This window comes from Culicoides brevitarsis, chromosome 2, assembly GCF_036172545.1.
Source record: "Culicoides brevitarsis isolate CSIRO-B50_1 chromosome 2, AGI_CSIRO_Cbre_v1, whole genome shotgun sequence".
NCBI lineage: Eukaryota > Metazoa > Arthropoda > Insecta > Diptera > Ceratopogonidae > Culicoides > Culicoides brevitarsis.
The window spans coordinates 19,595,379-19,622,422 of NC_087086.1; the positions used below are offsets into that span (position 1 = coordinate 19,595,379).

Consider the following 27,044-nt stretch of genomic DNA (forward strand, 5'->3'; position numbering starts at 1 on the left):
GCTATGATAGAGAAGACTAAGGAATATAATCAGCTTGATTTTTTTTTTAATTATTAAAAAACACAAAAAAATCCTAGCTTATTTTTAGTTGCACCTAGAAGAATCTCAAACTACAGAAATTTATTTAAAGCAAATTTAGCTCGTTCCTCGTAAAATTATCATTAATTATGTTATATATTTCTGTTTTCCTACAAATTGCACCCTCGCTTTATTTATTATTTAAAAAAAATTGTATAGACATAAAAAAATTTTTTCAAGAAAAGCAATATATTTTTGAGAGTACACTTCTCCTATATCCATATTTCTAAAAATCCGTGTAGTGTAGTAAAGATAATTAGTAGCAGTTTAGTTTTACAGTCAACAAGTTGTTAATAATTTTATTTGTCATTTTTTTTTAAATATATCTTTTTTTTGTTTTAAATTATTATCACTCACATTCTCGTGCGCGCTTGTGAATGTAGAAAAATGTATAAAATAGTGTTAAGTCATGGAATGTGGGAACATCAAGAAACGAGCAAGACATTTTTCTTAATGTTAAAACCCAGTCGAAATTGCTCACTTGATGCTAATCCACGTTCCACGTTAAAATTTCTAATTATTACGTATTACTTAGAATTCTTTCTACACTTCTTGTAATTTTATTTAATATTGCGCTATATGTTCAAGTTATTTCACCTCAAAGTATTATTTATTTTTTTTTTGGTATACGAATCAATTATTAATTTTAAGAATTATAATAATCATAATAATGAACATTATATAATAATTACAACATTCCACAGTTATGATGAGAATTATGTTGTTACTCTCACACGTTTGGAGCTTTGATGATGGCTGATGATGGTTGAGGTTCGTGTTAGTTTCAGCAGGACTTTAGTTTGTTCGTGATGGTGATGGTGGTACGACATTTTTTTGTTTTTTGAGGAAATTCGCTGGAGAAAGTGTATCCAGAAGAACGTCATCGAGTTGAAACAAAATCAGCACGTGATGAAAAAAATTAATATTTTTTTTTATAAACAGCATTTTCGAGTATTTTTTTGGCAGTGATAAATTTTTACGCATGTTATCTATTCGCTGCATTTTTTTTATCATAGGTTTTGCTTGTTTTTTTTTATTAATAAGACTCGTGTATGTTTTTTTTAAACTAATATATATTTTTTTTAAACATTTCAAATTTTTTAACTTTTAATAATTTAATTTCATTAACAACCTATATTGTCTGTTTTTTAATAATTTATGTTATATATGATGATAATAAACTCATGTTTTTATTATATTTTTATGGATATAGTACGTGTTTGTAGATAAAGTTAAGATTATATAGTTTTTTTTTGTTATATAAATTTGATAGTAACAATAATAACGTTCCTTTTTATGTTGTTTCTTACAATAGTGTATTTAATAATAATAAGAAATGCGACTTTTCTTCTTCCATTTAGTAAAGTGTTTTGTATAGTTTTATTTTAAAAATGTAGTTTTGAATGGAAATTATAAAGCCAAGTATATTCCTTGTAATTTTTTGAATTTTTTTTAGAAACTGAGTAAAATTTCATATAATAATGACTTTGTATATTTTGGCTTTATTAAAGGTAGGGTTGAGTTGTAGTAGAAATATCAATAAAAATGGCTAGGATTCTAGATCTAGAGTTATAAAGTTAAGATTATTAGAGGGAAACCGAAAATATATGTAAATGTGAGTCTCTCAAACAACCTTCATGTTTTTTTTTTATTTATCATATATGTTTACTCAAGAAACAAATATATAATATGTTAAGGATAAGGCAAACTTTGACAAGGACAAACTTAAATTTATATAAATGATTCTTGTTCCGTTGTAACCTTTATATAAATGCCAATTTATACAATTTTTTTCTCTATATTTTATGATTTCTTGTCCAAAAATTTATATAATTATTATTTTATACATGTATTTTTTTATTTATATATCACAGTCATGCTGCAGATAGTAAGATATATTGTTTTATTTTTACTTGTATTTAAAAATTATTATTATTATTTATTTATTTTTATTATTATTATATATATTAATTTCATTCCATTTTTTGTGTCATCCTTAGAACAGGGACAGTAGTTTATAATAATAATAAAGTTTATTATACACACTTGTTTACGATGTCTCACGAACTCACAATCCTTTATTATTCTTTTTTTGTTCAAATACATAAATAAATATATATTTGAAAAAAAAAATTAAATAAAAAAACGGGGAAAAATATGAAGCTGAGATATGTTAAACTTAATAACTGATACATTTTTCGTATACAACGTCATTAAATATATTATAACTATGTTTCTTAAAAAATGCAACTTTTATTATATATATTTACTAATGTTGATTAAAGCGATTGCATAGCAATAATCTTGTATGATATCATGAATCACTAATGATTGAGTCTGTAATAATATTAAAATATTAATTTTCTTTATTATCTTAAAAATCAAAATAAAACGTTTTTTTTTCGTACCAATCGTAAATTTTTATATATATATTTTTTTATGAAATCTTACTCCATTTTCTATAATTATTTATATATATTTTTTTTTTGAAAGTTATTATTATAATCATTATTATTTATTAATATTAAATTTTTAACGGTTTTAGTATTAAATATATTAAACATTTCTTCCTCGCGCGCAAGATGATGATGATGATGAAGCAAAGTGGCGCTGTTGTGTAGGCGTTTGTATTTCATTCTCTCACTTTTTTATCAATTTTTTTATGTATGTTTATCATGTCAAGAATCAACGTTCTTATATATTAATGTTTTTTTTCTTCTGTTTTGAATCCGATGTTGAAATTCATTTATTCTAAGTAACACTATTTTTTTCTTTTATTATGTATATATGTATAAATCTTTATTCCTTATCAGAAATATAAGGAATGTCAATATACTATATATATAATATACTTTATGTCCAAAAATTATATTATTATTTTTTTTATTATTGATAAAATGTTTTATAAATAATAACTCGACAGTTAATGTCACAAGTTTTGTATGATTGCCAGTCATTACACTCTATTAGTAGTTTAAATTCTGTGTTTTTTTTAAATATATTTTGCGAAATCCGTTCAACAAAGTTTCTTTGTCTAAAATGGATTCAAAATATATTACCAGGAAAAAATTGACTAGCCTTAATTGATTGTTAAAAACATTTTTAACACAAAAAAATTAAATTAAATTTAACTTAAAAGAGTTTTTAAGCGACCTAGAAGTGCATATCGATTAGTATTGCTCTTACATTTTTTGATATATATATAATAATGATGATAATTCAACCCAATTTTAAACGATTTTTTTTTATCTTTTTTTTTTTTTAGACAAAAACGCGCGATGCGGCAGCGAAAATGATATCCCTGATTATACACGTTCTTATGTTATATAGTCTAGTATTTTTTTTTCTTATATCGTTTCTCCATGTTTATTTTTGTTGTTTGATGTGTATGAAATTTGTGTATTGTATAGTTTGTAATAAACCCAGAAAAAACATTAATAGTCCAAAAATTTTGTTTTCTCGCATGATTATATAAAAACATATACATATTAATAATTTTATCTTGTTTGATATCAAATATTGTTTATTTTTATTATGCTATTTAATGTATCGTTTTTTTTTCTTCTTGTGTTTAGAATGGAGAATGAGAGAATATATATGTTTAATTTAATAATATACGACCTTACTATTTCATTTTTTTTTTATCATTTAGTGAAACAATTTTATTCATTTTCTGTATTATTATTAATTTTATGTTTTTTCTTCTTCTTTTTATGTATATGAGTGTTATTGGTTTTCGTATTTTTTATTATTATTTTATGTTTTTTTTTTTTTAAATATTATTGGGATGATGTGTAAGAATTATAAAAGGGGTTTGACGATGAATATGTAATAAGGATGAACAGAGACGGGCCAAGTGTCTTTTTTATTTTTGGTATGAAAAAAGTATCATATATAGGATTATAAAAATCTATTCATATGTAAAAAACCAACCTAATAGTTGACGTGTCGTCATGTCGTGTGTGTGGTGTGTCTATATGTGAAACCGAATGAAAAGCTCAGGGATTTGGTTAAAGCTCTCTATGTATAATAAATTTAGCCAGTCACGGGATCTTCTCACTCTCTTCTGGTTTTTTTCCTCATTTCAAAAAAAACCAACTAAACATATTTTTTTTGTATCTTTTTCCCGAAAATAACCAGTCTTCTCCACGTAAAACGATATAAAGGTTTAGAAACGGAAAAATTTGTAGTTCTTCTAAAGATATATATGATTAATTAATTAATTATTTTTTTAATAGGTAAGGGGTCTAAATTACAACCTCGTTTTGTATTTAAGACTTTAAAATGCTTCAAAAAACCCAAATCTACGATTCTTATTTTTTTGTTTTCGTATCTAACTTCACCACGCCTCTGTCCACTTGAACGTGTAAATATATATATTTTTTTGTAATATATAATATATATGATTAAACCTGTATTTTTTCATTATTATTTTTTTTAATTTGTCTTTTTTTATTAAAACTTTTTTTTTCTGGGAGGTTATGCATGATATAATTTTTTTTTTCAATATTTTTTTGTTCTAGACTATTTTTTTACTAAATTTTTTCAACATTGTATTTATTTTTTTGTAATGTATGTATTTCTTCATTTTATCTTGTAAATGTGCGTATTCATTATTTTTTCAATCACTTTTCATTTATACTTATGAGTTTTTTTTTTAATTTTATTATTTTTTTATGTATAAGTACATGAATGTGATTTTTGCGTTTTTTTTTTGTATTGTTTGTTATTAATGTTATTAATTAAGAACGGTGTTTTTCGACAATTATTGATGGTATTTTGATGATGATTTGATTTTTTTGTAAAAAATATTTTTTTTTGCGAAATAAAGATTTAATTATACTACGATTGTGATGAGATTAATTTTAAAATTAAATTTTCAAATTTTATAACATAAATTTTATGTTATAAAACTTGTTGTACGAATGTTAATTAATGACAAATTAGAATGATATTTTTTTTTGTATTTTTTTTTGTTTTTTTTTAATATTTGTATATTTTTATTTATTTTATTGATTTTCTATCTAAACTGATTTTTTTTTGTATGATTCGCTATATAAACAAGCTTGCGAAATAAAATAAATTAAAATTAAGATTCGTACATCACTTTTCTGTCAAATTGCTGTTTTTTGTCGTTCTTTGTCCAATTTTTTTTTTGAGATGATTGTTGTTGGACTTTTTCGATTTTTTTTTTAATTTTTTTTTTGCTGATCATATAATGATAATAATGAATTTTTTACTTAAAAATTTTTGATATAAATTTAATAGCCAACAAATTGATTTTATGATAAAACCAATAACAATAACCATTTTCATATGGCTACGAAACAATAATGTGTGGTGCTGATGTTAGTATCCCTACAGTTGTTATTATTGTGAATAAGGTGAAAATAATAAGGCACAACCTATCAACGACCATTGCTGCAAATTTCCAATCCTTTGCTACTTCACTATCTTCATCTTCTTGACGCATCTGTAATTGTATAATCAAGTGGAGGGTTTGCGAATAAAGTAGCATCAAGAAAATGGATAATTTTTTTTTTGGTTTTGGTTTGTTTGTTTGTTTTGTTGTTTGGTTCATTAAATTTAACAAAATAAAAAAGTTTTCCTTTTTTTTCGGTAAAGTGTTTGTTATGCTTCAGTCAACTTGTTGGAAGTTATTTTTTTTTTGTTGAATAAAAGAACAGAAAGAAGCGCACACGATAGAAAACACGATGATAACGTGCATTTTTTTTTTCAATACTTTCAAACAAAAAAAAATACATTTAGGGCATATTTACAAACAACTAAGTCAACAAAAAATAATAAAAATAAAATATTGACATTTACTTGAAAAAAATTAAATTTCAAGACGTTTTTTGACAAATTTTTATTTTTTTTTCTAAAAAAAAAAATTTTTTTTCTATTAAATTAAATCAATTAATCAAAAAACGTCTAAAAAAATAATATTAAAAAAAATATAATGACTAATGATTTTACGTTAAAGTTTGACAGATTTTTTATTATCATCAATTATTATTGCAAAAAACAATCGATCAAACAAAAGACAACATAAAACATTTATTTTCTAGACATTTTCTTCAAGATTTATTCACTTCTAAGACAAAAAACAACATAAAAAACTTGGCAACTTTTTTTGTGATACAAAAATCAGAAGAAAGTAACCGCGTGTTACTCGAAGTCTCGGATAGATGAAGAAGTAGAGTAAATAGCAAAAACGTGAAAATCTTTATTGTAAATTACATATTTTCACTCAAATTTACGTTTTTTGTGTAAAATAATTTTTTTTAAAGAGGAAATTGAACATAAGGAAGTGTTTATGTGATATGTGTGTGTGTCTCGAGTTTTTTTCTGTAAAAAATGTGTAAAGTAGTTATCGAACACCCACGTTAGTGTTTTGTACCCCCTGAAAAGGAGTAGTAGTCTTTTTCATTTGAGTGTCGTCACCGGCTCTGCATACGCGAGTTACGAAACACAGAATGGCAACAACAAGTCTAATTCATACAACCCTAAAAGAAAGTCTCGAATCGTCTACATGGGAACTTCTAAGTATCGTCACGTGTATCGTCTCATGTTAATGACAAGTTATATAAATATATATATATATAATGATTGAAAAATAAATATTATATAATTATAATAATAGAAGTTCCGAAAAGGCGATTAAAGAAATCCTTTTAGAAATGAAGACTATTTTCTGCTTTTTTAACAACATGCATGTTATTGGATCTATTTTTATGCTACATATTACAAAATATTGTGTTATTTATTACAAAAACACACACAGGTTATATTATTTTTTGATTGTTAGTAACTTTTTTTTTGTTGAACTTTTTTTTTGTTTTATGTTTTTGTGTGGTTAAATAAACGAACACTCACTCAACTACTTAGCTTTAGTAATAATTAATAACAATATCGAAAAGTTTTGTCAAAAGTTTGCCACAAATGACTAGACCTTTCATCTAATATTCAATATATATATGCTTAATATCACAAAAATCTCTAATAATAACAAATCTATCTACAATTTAAAGCCATAAAGCAGCCTTTTGCATTTTATTTTTTTTTTCGTCTGCATATTTTCATAATGATATAATAATATATATTAATGATGACAAAACTTTTTTATTTTATTTTATCTGATCAAACAATGCAACAATTCATTTGTTTTGAGCTCTTTTTGTATTATATATCATTATATTCAACAATTTTCATATAATTATATATTTTAGATACGATTTTAAACGTTTTTAAGCCAATTAATGTATTTAATGAGTTTTTAATTGAAAGTCCTCCAGGAATTAAATTTTCTTGTAATTTTGTAAACAAAACAAAAATTATGATTATTAATTAATTGTCAGTTAAATAAAATGTATCTAAAATATATATTTATATACAATAAAATTTCCTACTTACAAAAAATGAATATTTAAAAGTCCATAATAATAATAATAATAATAATAATAGGTTAAACCACCAACGCAACATAACTGTTTCTTTTGGAAGAGGAAATTCTCGTGACACATTTAACTTTTGTACAAACAAATTACTTTAAACAAGTTTAATTTTATGATGTTGTATAAATCTTCGTTTAATATTTATTGTACAAGGGATAGTTAATGTAACAACGACAGATAACAAGTTACAATGAGACAACCAAGAGAAAGAGAGAGAGGGACAGAGGGAGAATACAAAAGTTTGTCCGGGAAGGTCACAACAATTAATACGAAAATTCTTTGTTAACAAACATTCATAAATAACTATAATGAATATTTTATATTATATATATTAATGTATATGATGATAAAAAGTTACTTTGGTGGGTTTCCTTTTTTTATTTGTTATTTTTTTATCTTATTTTTTTTTTTTTATTTATTATTTTTTTAATAATAAAAAAAAATCTATGACGAAATATTAAAAAAAAAATCTTAAAAAAAATATTTTTTTAATGGCTCTTTTTAGCGAAATTACAGCTGTCATCTAATAAAAGAAACTCTCACAAGCCTTGAGAAAACAAAAAAAAACACGTAGCCAAGACATGACAAGACAAAACTTAGCACTAGGCCAACTCTCTAAAAATTTTAACAATAAATCAAAATAAAACAAAAAAAAATATATTAAGCGCACTCTTGTTTTTTTTTTCAAAATAATAATTTTTCTAGATCAAGTCAAGCAGCTTCCCAAATAATAATATTATAAAAAAAAATAAACGACGAGTTAACGCCTTCCTTCAGTGACAGAGGGTGGAACTTTGGATGAAAAACTTTTTTTTTATTTATATCAAAACTTTGGCGCGCATGATGCTCGGTACTTAGCAGTCGTCGAGAATTAACGAGGGACGGGTTAAATGTCTGCCTATTTGATGTTGTCATAATATTTAGTGATTCACAAAAAAAAATTAGGTCCGTTGTCGTCGTCGTCGTCGTCAACCGCAAGAGAGAAGAAAAAACGAAGAAACGATGAAAAAGGTGCGAAAAAATGTTTCTGGTTTGTGGTTGAAGCGGTTTTTTATTATCATTATTTTTTTTCTGCGTTAGAATCTTTATTTGTATAATTCAATCAACTAAATGATTGTGATATTGCGTCAAACGGAAGAAAAAGGTCAGAAACATGCGGCAATTTATTACAGGAGTTTTACGAATAATCCAACCACTTATCCAAACAACAACACACTTTTTTTGCGTTATCTTTTCAATTAAGAAGTTTAGTTTGATGAAATTTATATGTATGTATGTTGAACAATAAATGGCAACTTTGCTACAGGAGAAAAACATTTTTGGATGAACGACGAATAAATGGCATTTTAATGACAAGAAAACGATAAATTTTCTCATTTTTTTTATTTCTTTAATGGGCGCTTTTATAAAATTATTTGGAAATTATTGACAAAAAAAAAAACGCGGATAAAAAACCTGGCGTCCCCATTTTATTTTATGAAATTAATGATTTCGTATCGGAAAAAAATTTAACATTTTCGCAATGAAATTAGCTATCATTCTTCTTATTCGTCCTTCCACTGTGTGGGCCGAAAAATCACCAAGACCAATATTAATTGTATAAATAAATAGAAAGCGAAAGAAAAAAATTGGAAATTTGATATTTATACTTGCGACTGGCGCGCGCGTTGTTATAATAAAACTAATATCTAACAATAACAACATTAATAAAACAAGCCTTATGTTTGCTCAAGTTGTCAGTAGTGGAAGTGGTAGTTGATGTTGTTGTAGGCATAAGAAGTATAGAATATCATCAGAAGTAATAAGAAATGATAATTGACAAAGAAAGTTTCTTTTTTTTGCTGCGGACGCGAATTGCTGATGTATCGAAATTTGATAAAATGTAACAAAAAAAGGAAGAAGAAAAATACGAAGACAAATATTTGCACACGAGGTTCGAGGAGTTATAAAAAAAATTGTACAAAAAGTTTGAAAAGTCCATTTCGTCAGTCGTGCAAGTCTTATTTGTCCGAACCAACTTACGATTTTTTTTATTGTTGTTAATTGTGGTGGTGGTGATTTTTTTATGTAATGAACATTGAATTTTTTTTTTCATTAATGGTTAGTCCATAAAATAATTTTAACAGATTTTTGTGGTGATTTGTGATAGAAATTAATTTTTCAAACAATTTTACATAATTTTTTGATTCTTATTTTCATAAAACTATAAATTTTTACTAAATTTTTAAAAATATATTCAGGTAAGGCATTTAACTATTTTTAAAATTTCAGATTTTTTTTTTCAATTAAAATTGTTTTTTTTTTTAAATTTAAAATAATTTAAAAAATTTAAAATTTTCGGTGAAAATAATAATATTTTTTTTCACCAAAAATAATTTATTGAAATTTAATTAAATTATTAAATTTCAATAAATTAAATAAAATTTTTAATTTATTTTTTTTTAATTGTTAAAATTTTATATTAATTTTTTTTTTATTTTATTTTTGAAATTTTTCAAAATCTTTAGCAGTGAAGCAAGAAAAAATTTCTATTAATATGACGATAAAAAATCCAACAACTAAATTAAATATATAAATTTCAAGAATTAAAATTCAATAAGTTAATTTTATTAAATTTAAATAAAATTTAAAAAAAATATTAAGTTTATAAAATTAAATTTATTTATTTATGAATTTATTAAGTTATAAAATTAATTAAAAATTCAAATTTTAATTTAAATTTTTAAATTCAAAAATTGGCGAAAAAAATTGAAAAATGTTTAAAAATTTAATTATTCTCATAAATCACCCCTTTTTATTTATTCTGTCAAAAAAAACTTTTTTGGACTAACGCATAACGGTCATTTTTGTACATTACACTCACAGTTTAACAACACAAGTCACAAAAACAGTGTAGAGTTGAGTAGAGTAGTTTTTTTTTGCACAAGATTTGTACTCACCATATCCGTTATAAACCTTATTTCTTTTAAAATTAATGCCAATTCGTAATCTGCCGAAGACGAGATACACGTGTGAGGTTGAACAGCATCTGGCATCCTTGAACCAGCCAAAGGTCCAATGCTGCCATCATCGGTATGTCTTTAATTATGATAATTATGTGTGTGTTAGTTTTACGGTTTTTCGCATAGATTTTCGTTGAACAAACAGAAAAAGTATCAAGAGGGACACACATACACAAATACGCAACGAACGTGTGTGTGAGTGTCGATCTAAGCTAAAATACACGAGAAAAAGGGGAGATTTTCCACCTCTTTCTGTGTCATTTTATATAAATTCGAACACACAAACACACGACGACGACGAGAACGAGTGACATGACACGCACAAAGACAGGCAGGCAAACAAACATAAAAGGTTACCTATACATTGTTCGGTAATATGTTGGATTGTGTGGCAGTGTGCCTCCCGGAGTCAGGGGACGACAATTGTGACGGAAATCATCATCAATGTCCAGCACATTCGCTAACAATGACTTCGATGATCTGCAAAGATAGCATAAATTTTTTAGGTTTTTTTGTGACAAAATGTCCGGACACGTAATTCTGTGCTTTTAAGTTTTAATTTATTTTTTGTAATTTTTATTAATATTTTTTATGAATTTTCATTAATTTTTTATTAATTTAATTTAAATTTTAATATTTTATTATTTTTTTTATTTACCTATATTATTTTACCAAATTTTTTTATCGATTTATTTTGAAATTATTTTTTTTTATTTTATTTACGTAATTTATTTAATTTTAAATTAATTAATTCATTTAATTTTTTTTTTATTTTTTAAGCTTCAAAAATAATTGATAAAATCTTAAACATTTTTTTTTAATTTTGAAAATAATTTTGTGAAAAAAAAATTAAAATTTGTGTCTTAAAAAATATTTATTAAATTTTATTATTTTATAAATAATTTAAAATTTTTGAAATTAATTTTGAAAAATAAAGAATTTTAAACATTATTAGAAAAAAATGTTTTACTATTAATTAGGAAAAAATATTCAAAATTTTATTATTTGAAAAATTATAAAAAAAAATTGATGATTCTTTTAAATTTCAGGACAAATTTTAAAAATTTATCAAAAATAACTCAAGTCAATAGTGCAGAATTACGTGTCCAGCCTGTAATCACAAATTAATTGCCACAACGACAAACGACTTACCGTTCCTTAAGTTCCACATCCTGTAATTGGGATTTACGATCCGACGTGTCTGACATCGGTGTTGGCGGAAATTCGCCTTCTTTTAGTCTAGCTGGCCTACTCATACGTAAAATGCATGGTAGCCAGTATAAAAATACAACACGGACCTACAAATATTTGCTTTGCTCGTTATATGTTTCCATGATATATGATACACACACGCACACATAATAATTATTATTGGAAAAAAAAATCGAGAAAAACGAAAAAAAAATATTGGTCAACGAGAAATAAAATCATTTAAAATAAAATTATTATTTTTCATTCGTTGATTAGTCCCCCAAAATTTTATTAGAGTAAATAAATGATAAATAAACATAATTAGACTAAGTACAAAATTTAATTAGTGGAAAATGTCAAACGAATCTTTTTTTATTTAATATTTAAAAAAAAAATAATAATAATAAAAATTACGGATGGACAGCAACCCATATCAACATAAAATTTTTGGAAAAAAGGGGCGTCGTCCCCTTTTACGGAGGTATTTTGTGTGCGGAAGATAGCAACAAAACAAAATCAGAAGGTTTTTGATTCTTACCCAATCGGCCATTTCGTGTGTATCAGCATTTCTATGATGATAATTTAATATTAAGATAGTTGATACAACTGATGACGCAACCATAAACATTATACAATTAAAATAAGTACCTAAATATGATATGATGATATAATATACAATAAAAGGAAAAAGTTTTAAATGGATTCCCATAAGTTATTTTTTTTTGTAAGTTTATATATTGTTACAATTTTACAACAAAAAAAATATATTTTTTATATTTTATTTATTTTTGTACTCTAAAAGAAACAAACTTTTACGATATTTATATAATTATATATAAATGATACGAGAAAACAATAAAATATATATAATTATCATCATTAAACGAAATAAAAAAAGAAATTATAGTTTTTAGCACTTTAGCACACAAACACATACATGATAGTATATTTTATGCCACTGTGGTAAAAACGAAAAATATTTAATAATAATATCGATACAATTGGATTTTTTTTTGTCAATACAATCTTTTTTTTACTGTCACATATTTTTATCATTATATTTTATTATTATTATTACAAGACAAGATACAACATCGAAAAATAACAACAAAAAATCAAAAATAATCAAATATTACCTAGAAGTGGCACAGCATCTGATGTAGCTGGCATTGTTTCAGCAACCATATTTAGAAACACAGTTAAAGACAATAAAATTGTCACACCTGTTCCAGAAAAAATTTTAAATGAGCGAAACGTTTTTGATTGTTTTTTGTTTGTTTTGTTTTTTTTTTATAATTATTATTATTGGCTTGATAAAGTTTCTTAATTGTATTTTTTTATTTATTTTTGAAATTGAATTTAGAGAGAATAAGACAACGTGCGAAAAATACAATGATTATTATATTTATTAATATGTTTGAAAAGAAAAGTGGCTTTTCGTACATATTTTTGGGGATTATTATATTTATATTTATTTTGAATAAAAGGTAAGTGCATTATAAATTAATACGGAATTTTACGGGTATTCAATCATTATATAGATTATAGATTTTGCATCAATATTTGAATCATGGTTGAATCAAAATTTATATTTTTTTTTATTATTTCCGGACAGTAAAACCTCTTTACATGAGTCTGGTTGCCGTCGCGCTGTGGTTGAAGTTAAATATAATGGTCCTGGTAAATTTTATTAATTATATATAAAAAAATTATTATTAAGCTTATTATTAAAATTTAGGAAATCAGCGAAGATTTTCATTATTTTGTGGATTTGAATTTAATGGGTGCAAGATTTTATATAATAAAAAAATAATTATATATATTTTGTGTACCAATATAATTTTTTGTTAGTTATTAAAATATATAGAGGTCTTACTGTATAAAAACGTGCATTTGTAGTTTATATTGAGTTCATAAAATAAGCGTCATATTTTGTGTATCTGTGTATTAAATATATATTTTCGGATGTAACTTTTTAAAATATTATTTGAAGGTGATTTTGTTAAATTTAAAAAAAAAGTTAAGGTAAAAATTTCGAATACAAAATAAAAAGCAAAACATCAGTAATCATTAATTGGTATAATATATAATTTTGAGACAAACATGTGACATACAACATTTACATACACATTTATATTTAAATATAAATATATATATATGAAAGAATACCCGTAACAAAAGTTTAATTTTTATTTGTTAATTGTTATCATAAACAAACAAAATATTACAAATAAAAATATAATCCACAAAAGAACTCAAAAAAATGATCGCGTGAATCCAATTTTCATGCAAATATAATAAAAAAGGCCGCGTCATCGGGATTCCCAAAAGAAAAATGTTTATTATTAGTTATTATTATTATGATGAAAGGATTATATGTTTTTTAATTTGAATTTTGATATAACAATGTAATAAATTTGGAAAATGAAAAGAAAAAAATACAAACATACATTTATATAATATTTTGAATATAATAGAGGTTTAATAATGAATTAATTAATAATTTTGGAACAAGAAAAGATAGAAACTAAAATCCATTGCTAGTTTAATAATTTTTTGTGTGGTAAATTTTTGGTATATAATAAATATATATATTAATATATAATAAAGAAAAAACGTAAAATGGATTGAAGTTTACAGAAAAACCAGACTGTCTTCCCAATAAAATCTGAAAAATTGTTGCCCAATTAAAACAGGAGTAAAATTCTTTTGTTTATTTTTTTATCTAGAAATTTAATATTAATTTGTAAATATATTTTTTTTGTTAATTATTTATATTTGTAAAGGTTCATGTTACACAAGAAAACATAATAAAAATGATAAAACGGTAATAATTAAGGAATTAGGAAAAAAATTTTGCCCTGTTGTGTGCGACAATTTCTGATTGTTATTGAAGAGACACTCTAATTGTGTACCAGCTTTGCTGTTTACTATAATATGGTTACAAAAACAATTACGCTCAGCTTTTCAATAACATCACTTTTGATAATTAATTTTTTTTTTTGCATAAAAAGCAATTTTTCTATAAAATAAACGTGTATATCAACGCATATATATATAAGATATATAAAACCACCTGTTTTATTTATTGTTAATTTATATAGATATTTTTTTTTTGTTGAAGCGCACCTATAAAAATTGCATCTGGTGTCAATCAATAATATATAATATAAAATGTTTTTGTATGGTACTAATGAAAATTAATAAATATTTTTATTGTTTTTGAATTAAATTAAGGTTAAATAATAAAATTTTGTATTGCAAGCGTTATTTAATTTTTTTTGTTGTTTGATAATTTATATATATATATAATATAAACAATAACAATAATTATATCAGGAAAACAAGGGAAACATGTTTAATAAATAAATAATATGTATAATTAAATTAAAAATGTGACAGAAATTATAAATGTATACAATAAAAATTTTTATTCATTAATTTATTATTATTATAATAATTATTTATATTTCTAGTCTAAAAAGATATTTTATTAATGTTATTCTAATTTCAACTAAAATCATTTATTGAAGACAATTACCGTGTTTTTTTTACTTCAAAAGAGGAATTTGATATATAATATTAATATATTAGTGATTAGAGGGGTGATTGTGAGGGAAAAAAGATATAAAATTGGTTATTATTATTATTATTGAGTAACAAAATAAATAGAATTTTGTTTAAATCTGTTTGAACCAAAAAAAAAAAATCAAAATATTATCTTAGGCCAAGCAAAGTTTTTCTCTTACCTTTATTATTATTGTTATTTTATTCAAACATTCCTTTAAGAAATACTTCCGGACCAAAATTTAATTTAAAAACCCCTTTAAAGATTTATTTCTCCAATCTAATAATCTTTTAACTTTCAATTGTTATTCTAATTGTGTTGTTGTTAGGAACAAGTATCATAATAAAGATTGCAAGAAATTCGTGCATAATTTATGGAAAACTTTGCTTGGCTACTAATCATGTTCAAAATTGTTTAAAAGAATTATTTAACGTGTCCTGTGAAAATTTTATGCAAAAATAAGCTTTTTATCATATATATTATTCTTATTGTTCAATATAATATTATATATTTATTTATTATTTAAATTAAAATATATATGTTAATAATTTTTGTGCCGAATGTTAATATTTGTGTGTAAAGTGTAGTAATTAAAAATAAATATATTAATAATTAAAAAATAAGCTGATAATTATATTGAAGTACTTTTTCACCAGCATCAATCAATAATAAACTAAAAATATAATTTAGGTGGGTTGTTATATATATTTTTTATTTTAATAAAAATGAAACAATAAGGAAATGTTGATTTTTATACATAATACATAATATTGCGTTATTGCAAATAACCTGCAAAGCTGATATTCAAAGTTGTAGAATTCTTACTGAATTTTTCCATAAAATATCAATCAATTTTACGTACCATTTACCACTTTTGAGAAATCTTAAGCTTATGTTACTGGTTCAAAAACTGAACAGTTTTTAAATTTTTTATAATTTTTTTTTTTAATATTTTTAAAAAATAATAATGAAAAAAGAAATAAGTTTCTGTCTCTATATTATAGAAAAAGTGAGAAGATAGAAGACCTAGTTTAAGAAAGTTTATTCTGTCATCTATATAAACTATATATTTATTAAGAACTCGTCATCTAAGAAGTTCTATAACTTTTTTTTTCTTAAAATTCAAACAATCGTGATCAAAGCTCACACGTGAACTAGTCACATTAAAATGATAGAAAAGATAAACAATGACAACAACATTCATAGTAATGCATTCTCTAACTCGCTTAAAAAATTATCATCTAGGCAAAAAATGATAGTCACATCACCCACAAAAAGAAAAAAAATTAAATTTTAACTTTTTGTATGAAATGTGACGAAACATTCTATAAACTAATGATTTTTTTTTTGTTTTTTTTTTGTACAAATTTTTTTTAAAAAATTTCCTAACATCTCCTGATAACATTTAAAAAAAATTTCTGGCTGAACAGTTCTTGATGTTCGCAGTTCCGTAAGCTTAAAATTTCTAAAAGAGGTGTGAAGGCTCTAAAGGATTTACGTTGCCCATCTCATTTTGTTCCAAAGTTATGCTTCGTCGACGATTCCGCAGCATCATTGAAGAGAAAAAAAATAAAAAGAAAATCTCGGGGTGTGTGGAAACGTTATTAATGAGCATCACACAACAAAAACTGTTGAATGCTGCTCACATGGGAGACTTTCTTTTCATTTTATTTCTCTTTTTTTTTTATTTTTCGCAACTGTCAGCTCATTTTCTCTATTTAATTAACAATTAACGATAATTTTGAACGAAATGTGATGAAATTTACGAACTTCATTGAATAATATAATATATATATTTTTATATATGTTGTAGAAATATCAAGAATAACTTTTTTTTCGTGTCCCACGAGAGACGCTCTTCTTGATATTTCGTGTATCTTTTTGTTTATTTATTTATTTTTTTTTTCTAGATGGTAAAAATGTCCAGAAGAAAAGCGTTAATCATGCGAATGTACAAGAGTTGAAAATGACAGTATTAGTTAAACAGTATAGTAGATGATACACAGAATGATAGATGAAATCTATATAAAAAAAAAGTTTTTTTTTTATAACGTGTAAGTAAAGCTTTTTTTGTGACATTCGCGTGATTAGCACTCAAAATCCGATCTGGCCTCAATGTATATATATATTAAACGATTCAATGAAGACACGACACGAGATGAAAGTGAAAATGATTCAAGCCGCGTTCCGTTTTTTTCATTGAAACTCACCTAATGATAACTTTTCACCAGAATCTGGTGGTAATGTAAATCCTAGTAGCGCCATGGAAGCAATTAAAACGCATGGTACAATTAAATTGAAGAAATAATAAAGTGTACGACGCCTAATAACAATCGCAAATGTGATATCTATGTACGGTTCAGGACAACAATTGTAATAAATTTCGTTACGTTTACCAGGAACTCCTATGTTTTGGTAATTTTTTTTTTGATAATTGTTTGTTTGGTTGTAAATATATAATAAAAAAGAGGAAATTTGTTTTAAAATTTTAATCAGTAAAAAAGAATAAAGTTTTTTTTTTGCTAAAATAATTTTGCCAGGCATGTGTTATATATAGTTTTTTGTATTATTATTTTTTTCGAGTAAAAAAATTGTGTTAAAGGCCATTTTAATAAGGAATTAATTATTTATGTAATAAAAAGGGGTCGGGGAGAGGAGTGCTAAATATATATATTTTTTTTTCTAACTCGATATTTTTTTTAAAGATATGTGTTAATGTGTATGGGATTTTTAAATTAATTATGTGTGTAGGCAATTAATTATTTATTATTAATTATGTACAAGCAAAAATGTTGTGTATGAAAACCATGCTCTTTTGACTTCACCATTTAATATTTTTTTTATTTTTTTAGCATACACTCAAAAAAAAAATTCAAACAAAAAAAGTTAGTGGTGAAAAATGATAAATTTTCAGCTAAAAATAATTAAATATACGAATAAAAGTGTCTGACTTACCCAATAAATCCCATTCACCGTTCGTTACAAAACTACTAATATCACCTCCAGCTTCGTCTTGTAATTGTAGGTCGAGCTAAAAATTTATTGAGTTAATTAGAAATTTTGACAGGCACCCACTTTTCACAATATATACGTGAAAATATGGACAAATAACGTAAAATACACACGCGCCATCGACACAGGAGAACAGGAAAATTCAAATTAATCCCAAATAGATTTTGGTCAATTTAAATTTTCCAATTATTCTGTCGTTGTTCGTCAACAATTTGTGATAGTTTTTTTTTTCATGTGTGTGTGACCTAAAATATTATTATTTACCTGAAAGCCGTCATAAGTCCAGCTACCGAATTTCATTTCGCATCGTTGATCATCAAACGGAAACCATGTAATGTCTATTTTACACGTTGATTTAAATATGCCAGGTGGCACGTAAAGACATGAACCATTATTGCGAACCACAACGTTAGTAGGGTATGTACCGTCGAAACCTTCGTCAGCACTGCATTTTCGGTCAATGGACAGAATAAAAAAAAATTTTTTTTTCATTATTTTTCAGTTAACCATTCACAAGTAGTTGTTGTCGTTGCTGGAGTGCAATAAATTTTGCCCGAAATAGCAAAACACGTGGAAAAACAGCAAAAAAAAAAAAAAAGAAACGAAAAAAAAGGAACAGAGGAAATTGTAATTTATTAGTTTGCAGACCTGTGTACCTCTGTGGCCCGTTTATAAACAAGTTTTGTCGAAATACGGTCTTAAATGTGTCGAGATAGTTTGTCACAAACAGTGACACTCGGAATTAAGTCAATTTAAGTTGTTGCTACTGCTGCTGCAGCATTACGTGTACAAGATGGTTTTTTGGTGTTTCTTGTCACACAATTTTAAAATGATTTTTATTGGCATTTCCGATACCGAAAGTGCTTCGGACAAGTGTTTTTTTTTTTGGCAAAGGTGTGATCGAAATTTTAATTGGTGTCGTTAAAAGGAGCCTAACATGATTGAGATGGACTTAAATTTCGATGTAAAACATGGTTTTTAGTAGGATTTTGTGTTTTTCAGTTTTATGCGTCGAAAATGAATAATTTTCAAGTATTTTATGGAATTTGTCGTATTTATTATAAAATTAATTAATTAATTAATTTTTAAAAAAATCGAGGCTTTGGATTCAGTTTACCTAATTTTATGTAAAAATTGTTTGTTTTTTTTATTTTTTTTTAATTAAAAAAGTTACTATTTTTTATGATTGTTTATTTTTTAAATAATTATGTTTTATAAATTTTTATTCAACTTATAATTAATTGAGTTAAATAATTAAAATTTTATTTTTTAATCATTTTATTTTGTATTTTTTTTTTTGATCTTGGAAAAACTGCAGGAACCTGGGAACCTCGTTCCCGCGAAATTTGCAAAAATCTTACAGAAAATTCAAATTTTTAAGAGAAAAATTGGAAAAAGTTACTTATTAAAAAGTTAAAAATTAAATCTTAAAAAATTTATATACTTTTGAAGAATTCTATCGATAATTTTAAATTAAAAAAAAAAATGTTTGAATAGATTCAGTAATATTTTTTTCTCATTTAATTTTGAATGATTGAAAAACAATTTTTGAACCAAAAATATTCATAATTTTTTTACACAAAAAAATGTATTTTTAAAAATTTTATGAAAATATTCATTTTAAATTCAAATTATAATTTTTTTTTTATTATTTTCTGAATTTTCATTTACTTTTTCAAAGACCCCCTAATTTACGACGTACTTTTTAGCCAAATATACCCCTCCCCCTTTCAAGAAAAATTGTTTAAAATGTAGCTCAAATTTAAATAGAAATTTGGAAAAAATTGTACATGTTTATTCTGTAAGTTACAAAACAAAGTAAAAAAGTTTGAAGCGCTTAAAAATTTCTGAAAAACTGAAACAAAAAATCTTAACTATAGAGATTTTATACGACGTCGTATTTTCCTTTTTATTTACCTTTAAAAGAAACTGATTTAAAAATTTATAATAACTTTCAAAAATCATTAATTTCAAAAGCAAGAAGTCATTATTTTATTTTATTTTTAACATATTTTTTTCGGAAATTGTAATTCCATTCCAACATTTGCCTTTGAGCAAAAATACTGTCATTAACAGAGATCCAAATATTGATTCTCCCAATCACTAAAAAGCAATAAATTGCAATTCTAGCTAACCAAATATCATTTTCGTCAATGATATTCCATGAAAAATTAATTAAATTACGGATTTTATCGGTTCCATGAGTCTCGTTAAACTTCCAGAACATTTTCGAACATTGGAATTTTCTTAGAATCAAATATTTTTGCTCATTGAAATTTTCCGGTTTGTCAATTTTTCGAACATTTCGCATGACAATAAAAGTGACTTTATTCCCAATTATCTGCTGCATTGATTCGATGAATGCGAAACTCCTCGACAACGACGACAACTACTCGTAGAGCCGACAATGAACGACCAAACTTCCGTAATATCATTAAATTATAACTACGAAATTCAATTAGTACTTTACCTGTTGTACATCAGTACATCTGGCTTCCATATCCGGTGTGGCGGTATCCTCAAATCTTTGACATTCCCGTACTCGGACGTGTTCCATCGCAAATTCATGTCGTTCCATTCCAGTTTTAACCAAATGTTTGTGATGAGCAATTGATTTTTTTCGTCCTAACATGATTTTTTTTGGTGCGTTTAAAGATTTTTTTTTGAGAGACAGAAACGGAATTGGGAGAGAAAATCCAATTTGTATTAATTTAAAAAGGAAAGAACAAAAAAGTTTTTTTCTTTGAATGATCTTAAAGATCAATTAAAAAACAATTTGGTACAAATTTTGCCGGGAATTGACGAGAGTTTGGAATTTTTATATAATTTTTAACTTTTCATGACGAAAAATTTTTGGAGGGAATTGTGTGGTCGACGAGGAAAATGATGATTAACGACACACATTCTCCTTTTCCGTAGTTTTAGCTTCCAGATGTGACGCTTGTCCATCGTTGTGGCATCGCCCGTCCTGACCTTAATTATTATTTATCTCTTTTCTTCTTTTTTATTCATTGTTTTTTTGATTGAAAAATTAATTAGTGATCGAATTTATTAAATTTTATACAAAAAATAAAAAAAAATGCAAAGATTAATGAAAAAATATTCAAAAATATGGTGCTTGCTCTTTTACTTGCTGATATTTTTTTTTTCAATACATTCAGGATACATATCAGGATATTTTAATGATTAATTCTACTTTTTATATAAAAATATATATTTTTTTTTGTTATGAGCGATGGCGCAATAAATTATTATATTATTCGCTCATTTAATAATAAATAAGGGGCAACATAAAAAAACGTACATCTACGATGGGGAAGCAAATTTTTGGCGATTTTTCTCCAATTGGAAGCAGAACAAAATTATATATTAAAAAAAGCGAGCGCACGTAACATTCTCCGTGACTATTCAGTGGATGGCAGTGTATTTCTTCAGTCTGCCATTTGAGTTTAATTAAAGTTATTTTTTTTAAACGGACGTCTTCTCGTCTTCACAATTCTTTATGGATTTTTTTTTGAATATCAATTCCAACTCTGGCTGCACCAAATTATGGTAACGTGTGGCAAAATTCAAATGAAACTTTACTCACCACGTCTATAATTTGCATTAGTGTTAAGCCAAAGCTTAATTGAAGTGGATCTGATTCGTTAACCACTGGTCGTTCTAAGGTATTATAGCTGTCTAGCAGATCATGCAATAAACGTTTTTCATGATATCCGGCCATACAAGCTGGAAATATATATTATTTTTATATATGATATTATTGTATATAAAGATTTGTTTCTGTATTTTAAGCAGTTTCAAATAAATTCCAATAGTTTTGTTTCTTGATCAATTTTAGAATTTTTAAAAAATTTCGATAAATGATTGATTTTTACTGTATTTATTTTTTGTTCAAAAAATATAAAATTATTTTTTTTTAAATTTTAATGTTGGTAAAAAAGTTGTTTAGACAAAAATATTTTATTTTAGTTTTTAAAATAAAATATAATTTTAAAATTAATAAAGCGAAATAAAGGAAAATTAAAATCAAATTTATTTTTTATTTAATTTAATTTTTATTTTCATTTTTATTTTTATTTTGAACGAAGAAAAATAATTTATTTAAATTTAATTTGTAATTTTAATAACTTTAAGAAAAATGTATAATTAATTTAACCTGACTTTAATTTTAATTTTATTTTATTTGAGGGAAAATTATTTATTTTAATGTGATTTTTATTTTTTATTTAATTAAAAAAAAAATAAATTTGAGAAAATTATCAAAGTGTTTCCATTATTGTCATAAAAAAATTTTACAAATATATTTTTTTTAAATTATTTTAATTTGAATTTTCATTTTAAAAGAAATTTTTCAAATGTACTAAAAAATTATCCCTGAAGATGTTAAAAAAATTACCGAAACGTTGGAAAAATAATTTTTTTTAATTTATCCAACCTGAATCAAAAAATAAAAAAAAATTAAATTCAACAAGAAATGGTCAACATTTTTAACAAAATCAATAATTTAAAATTAATTTAATTTTTTTTTATTTAAAAAAAGAAAATAAACTTGATTTCTTGACTAAAAAAAATAAAAAAAAAATTAAATAAAATAAAATACCTAAATATATTTTCAATTCATTTTTTCACTAAAATTTCCACATTAATTTTTTTATTTGTCTCCCTTTAAAAAAAAATCTGTACAAAACTATTGAGTTTCATTTGGAACGGCCTTAATACAATATAATAATATACGTGTGTGTATGTGGGAATGTACAAAAAATAAAAAAAAAATAAAATGAGAGAGATAAAAAGGTGAGGAAAATTTAAATGCGAAAAAAGAAATGAATGTGAAAAAGGGTAGTTTTTTTTATTATTGGTTAAGAAAGCGTGTAAAAGGGTTCAATAGTGAAGAAATGTGATGGTGGTGTCTTTATTTGAAACACAGACACACACACATATTTTAGATAAAGAGCAAGAAGGAGGTAAGTGAACGGAAAAATTGTTGTGTGGATAAAGAAAGAGTGTGAATTGAATATGCATGTAAAAAGTGGTCATAGAGAGTGAATAGAAAATATGCGAGATAACAGGCTTTTGTCTGAGCCTCAAGTTTCGCTTAACGGAGTAAAGTGTGTTCAATGAAACTTGTTTTTATTTTTTGTAAAGTGCAAAACAGGACTCGAGAGACCCGAAAACAATGCAAAACTTTTCAGAGTAATTATCGTGATTTATTCCGGTTATCAAAAGCTTCGAGGAGAAAACAATGACAACTACTTAAAAATTATTTTGCATGTTTTCAATTTATTATTTTTGTGCATGAATTATGAAACTGGGCATAAATTTTGATTACATCTGAATGTGGGACTATTGTGATGCACCTTTTGCATGTTTCACGTGAATTCTTACGAAATTTTCACTGAACACACTGTGAAAACTACCAAGCACAGGTCAGATAGGTGTTTCATGGATTAAGGAGTGAAAAGTTTTTTTCTATTATTTTTTTATGTTTTTTGTTCAAGAAAAGAAACCTGTGAGTGTAAAATAGAATTATTAGTATTATTTTCATTGTATAATATTATTTCAGTTACAGAAAAGAGAAAAAGAAGTTTTTCTTTGTTCCACAAAAAAATAAAATAAAAATAATATTTTAACACGTTTTTCAGTGAAAAATAAAAAAAGTTAAATAAATTACTCACCGAATGGCGTATTGAGCAGCACCGTTAACCACAGTATCCATTTTGGTATTTGAAAATTCTGTTTCAATAGTACTTTAAATACAAACTTTAAATCTATTGAAAACATGTTCAGTACACACATTGTGACGCTGAGACGTCGACTCCAGTGTGATTTTTGTTGATTTTAGATGAATGATGATTTTTTTTTATAAATTTCAAGTTTTTTCTTTACATAAAGTTGATTATTATTTTTTTTTTATTTAATTTAATTTTTTTTACGATGACGTCATTAATTAATTATTAATTTTTTTTTATTAAATTTCGAGTCGTTTTTTAATTTTTTTTATATCACTGTAAAAATCAACAATTCAGAGTGATCGATAACTCCTGCCACTATCTCCGAAAAATTATTGAATTTATTATCATTTTTTCCATTTAGATGAACAATAACTATTTTTGTTATTTTTACGGATGATGAATTTGATATTTTTTTTTTCAATGAATTTTTCGATGTCCACGAGGTGGATGTTATCGTTTCAACTTAATTTCAACTTTTTTTTTGTCACCGTCTTTGTTTGTTGTTTTTTAATTATAATTTTGTGCAAATTATTTATCTTCAATTATTTTATTATTTTATATTGTATTGCTAATAATAAAAAGGATATTTTTGCAAAAATTTAATTTTGTTTGCCGCGTCTCATGTATATTTTAATATGATTTAATCGAAAACGTTCAGAAAATTGAACTTTTATACCGTGTTGTGTGGTTTGTCATATATATAAATATGCTTTTTAATTTAATTTATTCATTTATATATATTGAAAATTCTATGTTTTGTATTTATTTTATTATTATTAAATTTTATTTTAAGTTATTATCGAAAAGTTTTTATTTTTGTTCACTCTTATTTATTTTTTTTTTTTGTTAGTAAGATTCACTATTTTTTATTTTTCTTTTCATTTTTATTTTTTTCTTGTATATTTTTCACTCTTAAATTTTTCTTGTTTAATTTTTTATTTATTTTCTTGTTTTTAATATTTCTCGTCCACAATAAAAATAATAAACGAGAGAAGTCTTCTTGCGCTTCACTTCACTTTGTTGTTGCTGCTGCCGCTGTCGACGAAACAATGTTGTGTGTTGTCTTTGTTGCTCTCTGTTGATGATGCATCATTTGTCCTCATAAACTAAATAAAACAGATAATAATGAGGTGTATGCGCAATAAAGTATTATGTAAATTTTTCGGTTAATTCTTCTTTTTTTTTTTGCTCTCTTCTCTTTTTAAGCTTCGTTATTCAATTTTTTTTTGTGTTGTCTGTGCGTTCGTTACAAATGAGTTTCATAATTACAATAATAAGGGATAAATCCCTTTAAGAGTCCCTTTTATTGCGAGGCATATTTATTTACGGTATGTTCCGTAATTCAAACTAAATTAACAGTTTTTGTGTTCGTTGTCACGTTCTCGTCGTACGACAAACGAGAAGAAAATGGCTAAACGACGATGACGACGACGACGTTCGAGATGGGGACGAGAGAATGAGAGTGGAAAAGGGAGAGAAGAAAAATCATAAAAAAAAGTTTGATCCTAAAATGCATTTTATAGCATGAACTTTTTTTTTATAGCAACGCATGACCTGAACCCTTGAGAGATCGAGAAAATCAAAGTTTTTTGAATAACACTTTTTTTTTGTGTCGGATTATCGTCGTTGCTTCATTGCAGATTCATTATAGTTAATGCGCTAAATTCATTTTCCCTTTCGTATCGTTATGCTACGAGAGAAAAAAAATAATTGAAATTTTCCCTCCCGAGAGATCGTAATGTAAATCCATGTTTATTTTAATTATATTTATACATTTTAACAGTATTAAAATACACAAAAAGAGTGTTAAAAGCATTTGTTTAACAAAAAAAAAATTTTTTTCTCCTAAATAATGACAAACATTCTCAGTCCATGTCCGAGACCCTTAATTTCATTTATTAAAAAAAAAACACATTTGTAAATGTCCTACTGAAAAAAATTTTTTTTGGTTTTTTTCGTTTGAAAAAATAATTTTTCTCATAAATAAATTAACAATTGAAAGAAAGTTAAATAAAAATATAAAAAAAATATTAAAAAAATTAAATTTATTTTTTTCAACCTTTAGCGTAATAAAAAAAAATATAAAAAAAAATAACTTTTCTAATTTTATTTTTTTTATTGAACAAAAATAACTCCTTAATAAATAATAATAAAAAAATAATTAATAAATTAAAGTAAAGAAAAAAAAAGATTTTTAATGCATTTTTAAGAAAAATATCTATTTAGTTAAAAAATAAATAAAATTCATTAAAAAATTGAATTATTTTTTTTTTTGGTTTTTCTTCTTCTAAATAATGAAACGTTTTTCAAAATTTTCTACTCCTAAATAATAAATAATAATTTAAAGGAATTTTATTTTGCACGAACATTTTTTTTTTCATTATTTTAAATAAAAACTATTTGAAAGGCGTTTCTTAACGCAAAATACTGCAAAAATATTTTTTAAGTTTTTTTTTCTTTTTTTTAATGAAACAAACAATTTTTTAAAATAAAAAAAATAAATTATGAAAAAAAAATTAAAGTAAAAAATGGAGTCTCGTGTCCACAAACAAGATTTATTTAAAAAAAACCGCATTTAAATATGGCTGAAAAAATATTTTTGGCTTATTTTTTGTGTGTTGTGTGGAATTCACCACCGCATGAATAAAACACGGAGCAAAAACTATGAAAAACACGTAGCATAAAATAAACTACTGTAAGACTAAAACGGAGAATTCCCACCACAAATTTTAAATAAAATCCCCGAACGAACTCACGAGTATCCATATAATAAAAGATAAACATAAAATAAATTTAGAAAAGACCCAAGAAAGCCTATTAAACCATAGTTAAAATCAATTACACATAAAAATACGATAAAACTACTATTTTCACGTCACCTCTCTCTCTCATCTCGTCGGCCGTCATCAATTCACAAAAAAAAAACTACTACAACTACACAGGTAGGAGAGTGATGTTTGGTGTCGAAGACCAAAATCCCCCTTTTCTAATATTCAGGACT

The 27,044-nt window shown here is 24.6% G+C and overlaps 1 protein-coding gene across 2 annotated transcripts; it reads right to left on the reverse strand.

The window, feature by feature from the left end:
- Positions 1-5,288: 5,288 nt before the first annotated feature.
- LOC134832799 (neuronal acetylcholine receptor subunit alpha-7-like) lies at positions 5,289-24,211 on the reverse strand. 2 transcript variants are annotated; one of them, XM_063846966.1, is made up of 12 exons: positions 23,987-24,211; positions 21,898-22,037; positions 20,779-20,933; positions 18,573-18,753; positions 18,252-18,327; positions 17,507-17,701; positions 12,865-12,951; positions 12,267-12,376; positions 11,690-11,835; positions 10,901-11,017; positions 10,475-10,613; positions 5,289-5,551 (listed from the first exon to the last, which is right to left on the reverse strand). In XM_063846966.1, the coding sequence occupies exons 1-12, from the start codon at positions 24,105-24,107 to the stop codon at positions 5,399-5,401; spliced, it is 1,620 nt and encodes a 539-aa protein (XP_063703036.1). In that variant the 5' UTR covers positions 24,108-24,211; the 3' UTR covers positions 5,289-5,398. The 2 variants fall into 2 exon arrangements, with proteins under 2 accessions (XP_063703036.1, XP_063703035.1); XM_063846965.1 differs by having other exon boundaries at positions 10,895-11,017.
- Positions 24,212-27,044: the final 2,833 nt, after the last annotated feature.

Excerpts from the sequence above, each read along its gene's own strand:
- LOC134832799 (XM_063846965.1), bottom strand. The coding sequence starts at position 24,107 with ATGTGTGTACTGAACATGTTTTCAATAGATTTAAAGTTTGTATTTAAA. Across the intron at positions 18,754-20,778 it reads GATGTACTGATGTACAACAG|TGCTGACGAAGGTTTCGACG; the intron begins GTAAAGTACTAA and ends CCGAAAATGCAG. Across the intron at positions 12,952-17,506 it reads TGGTGAAAAGTTATCATTAG|GTGTGACAATTTTATTGTCT; the intron begins GTGAGTTTCAAT and ends TTTCTGGAACAG.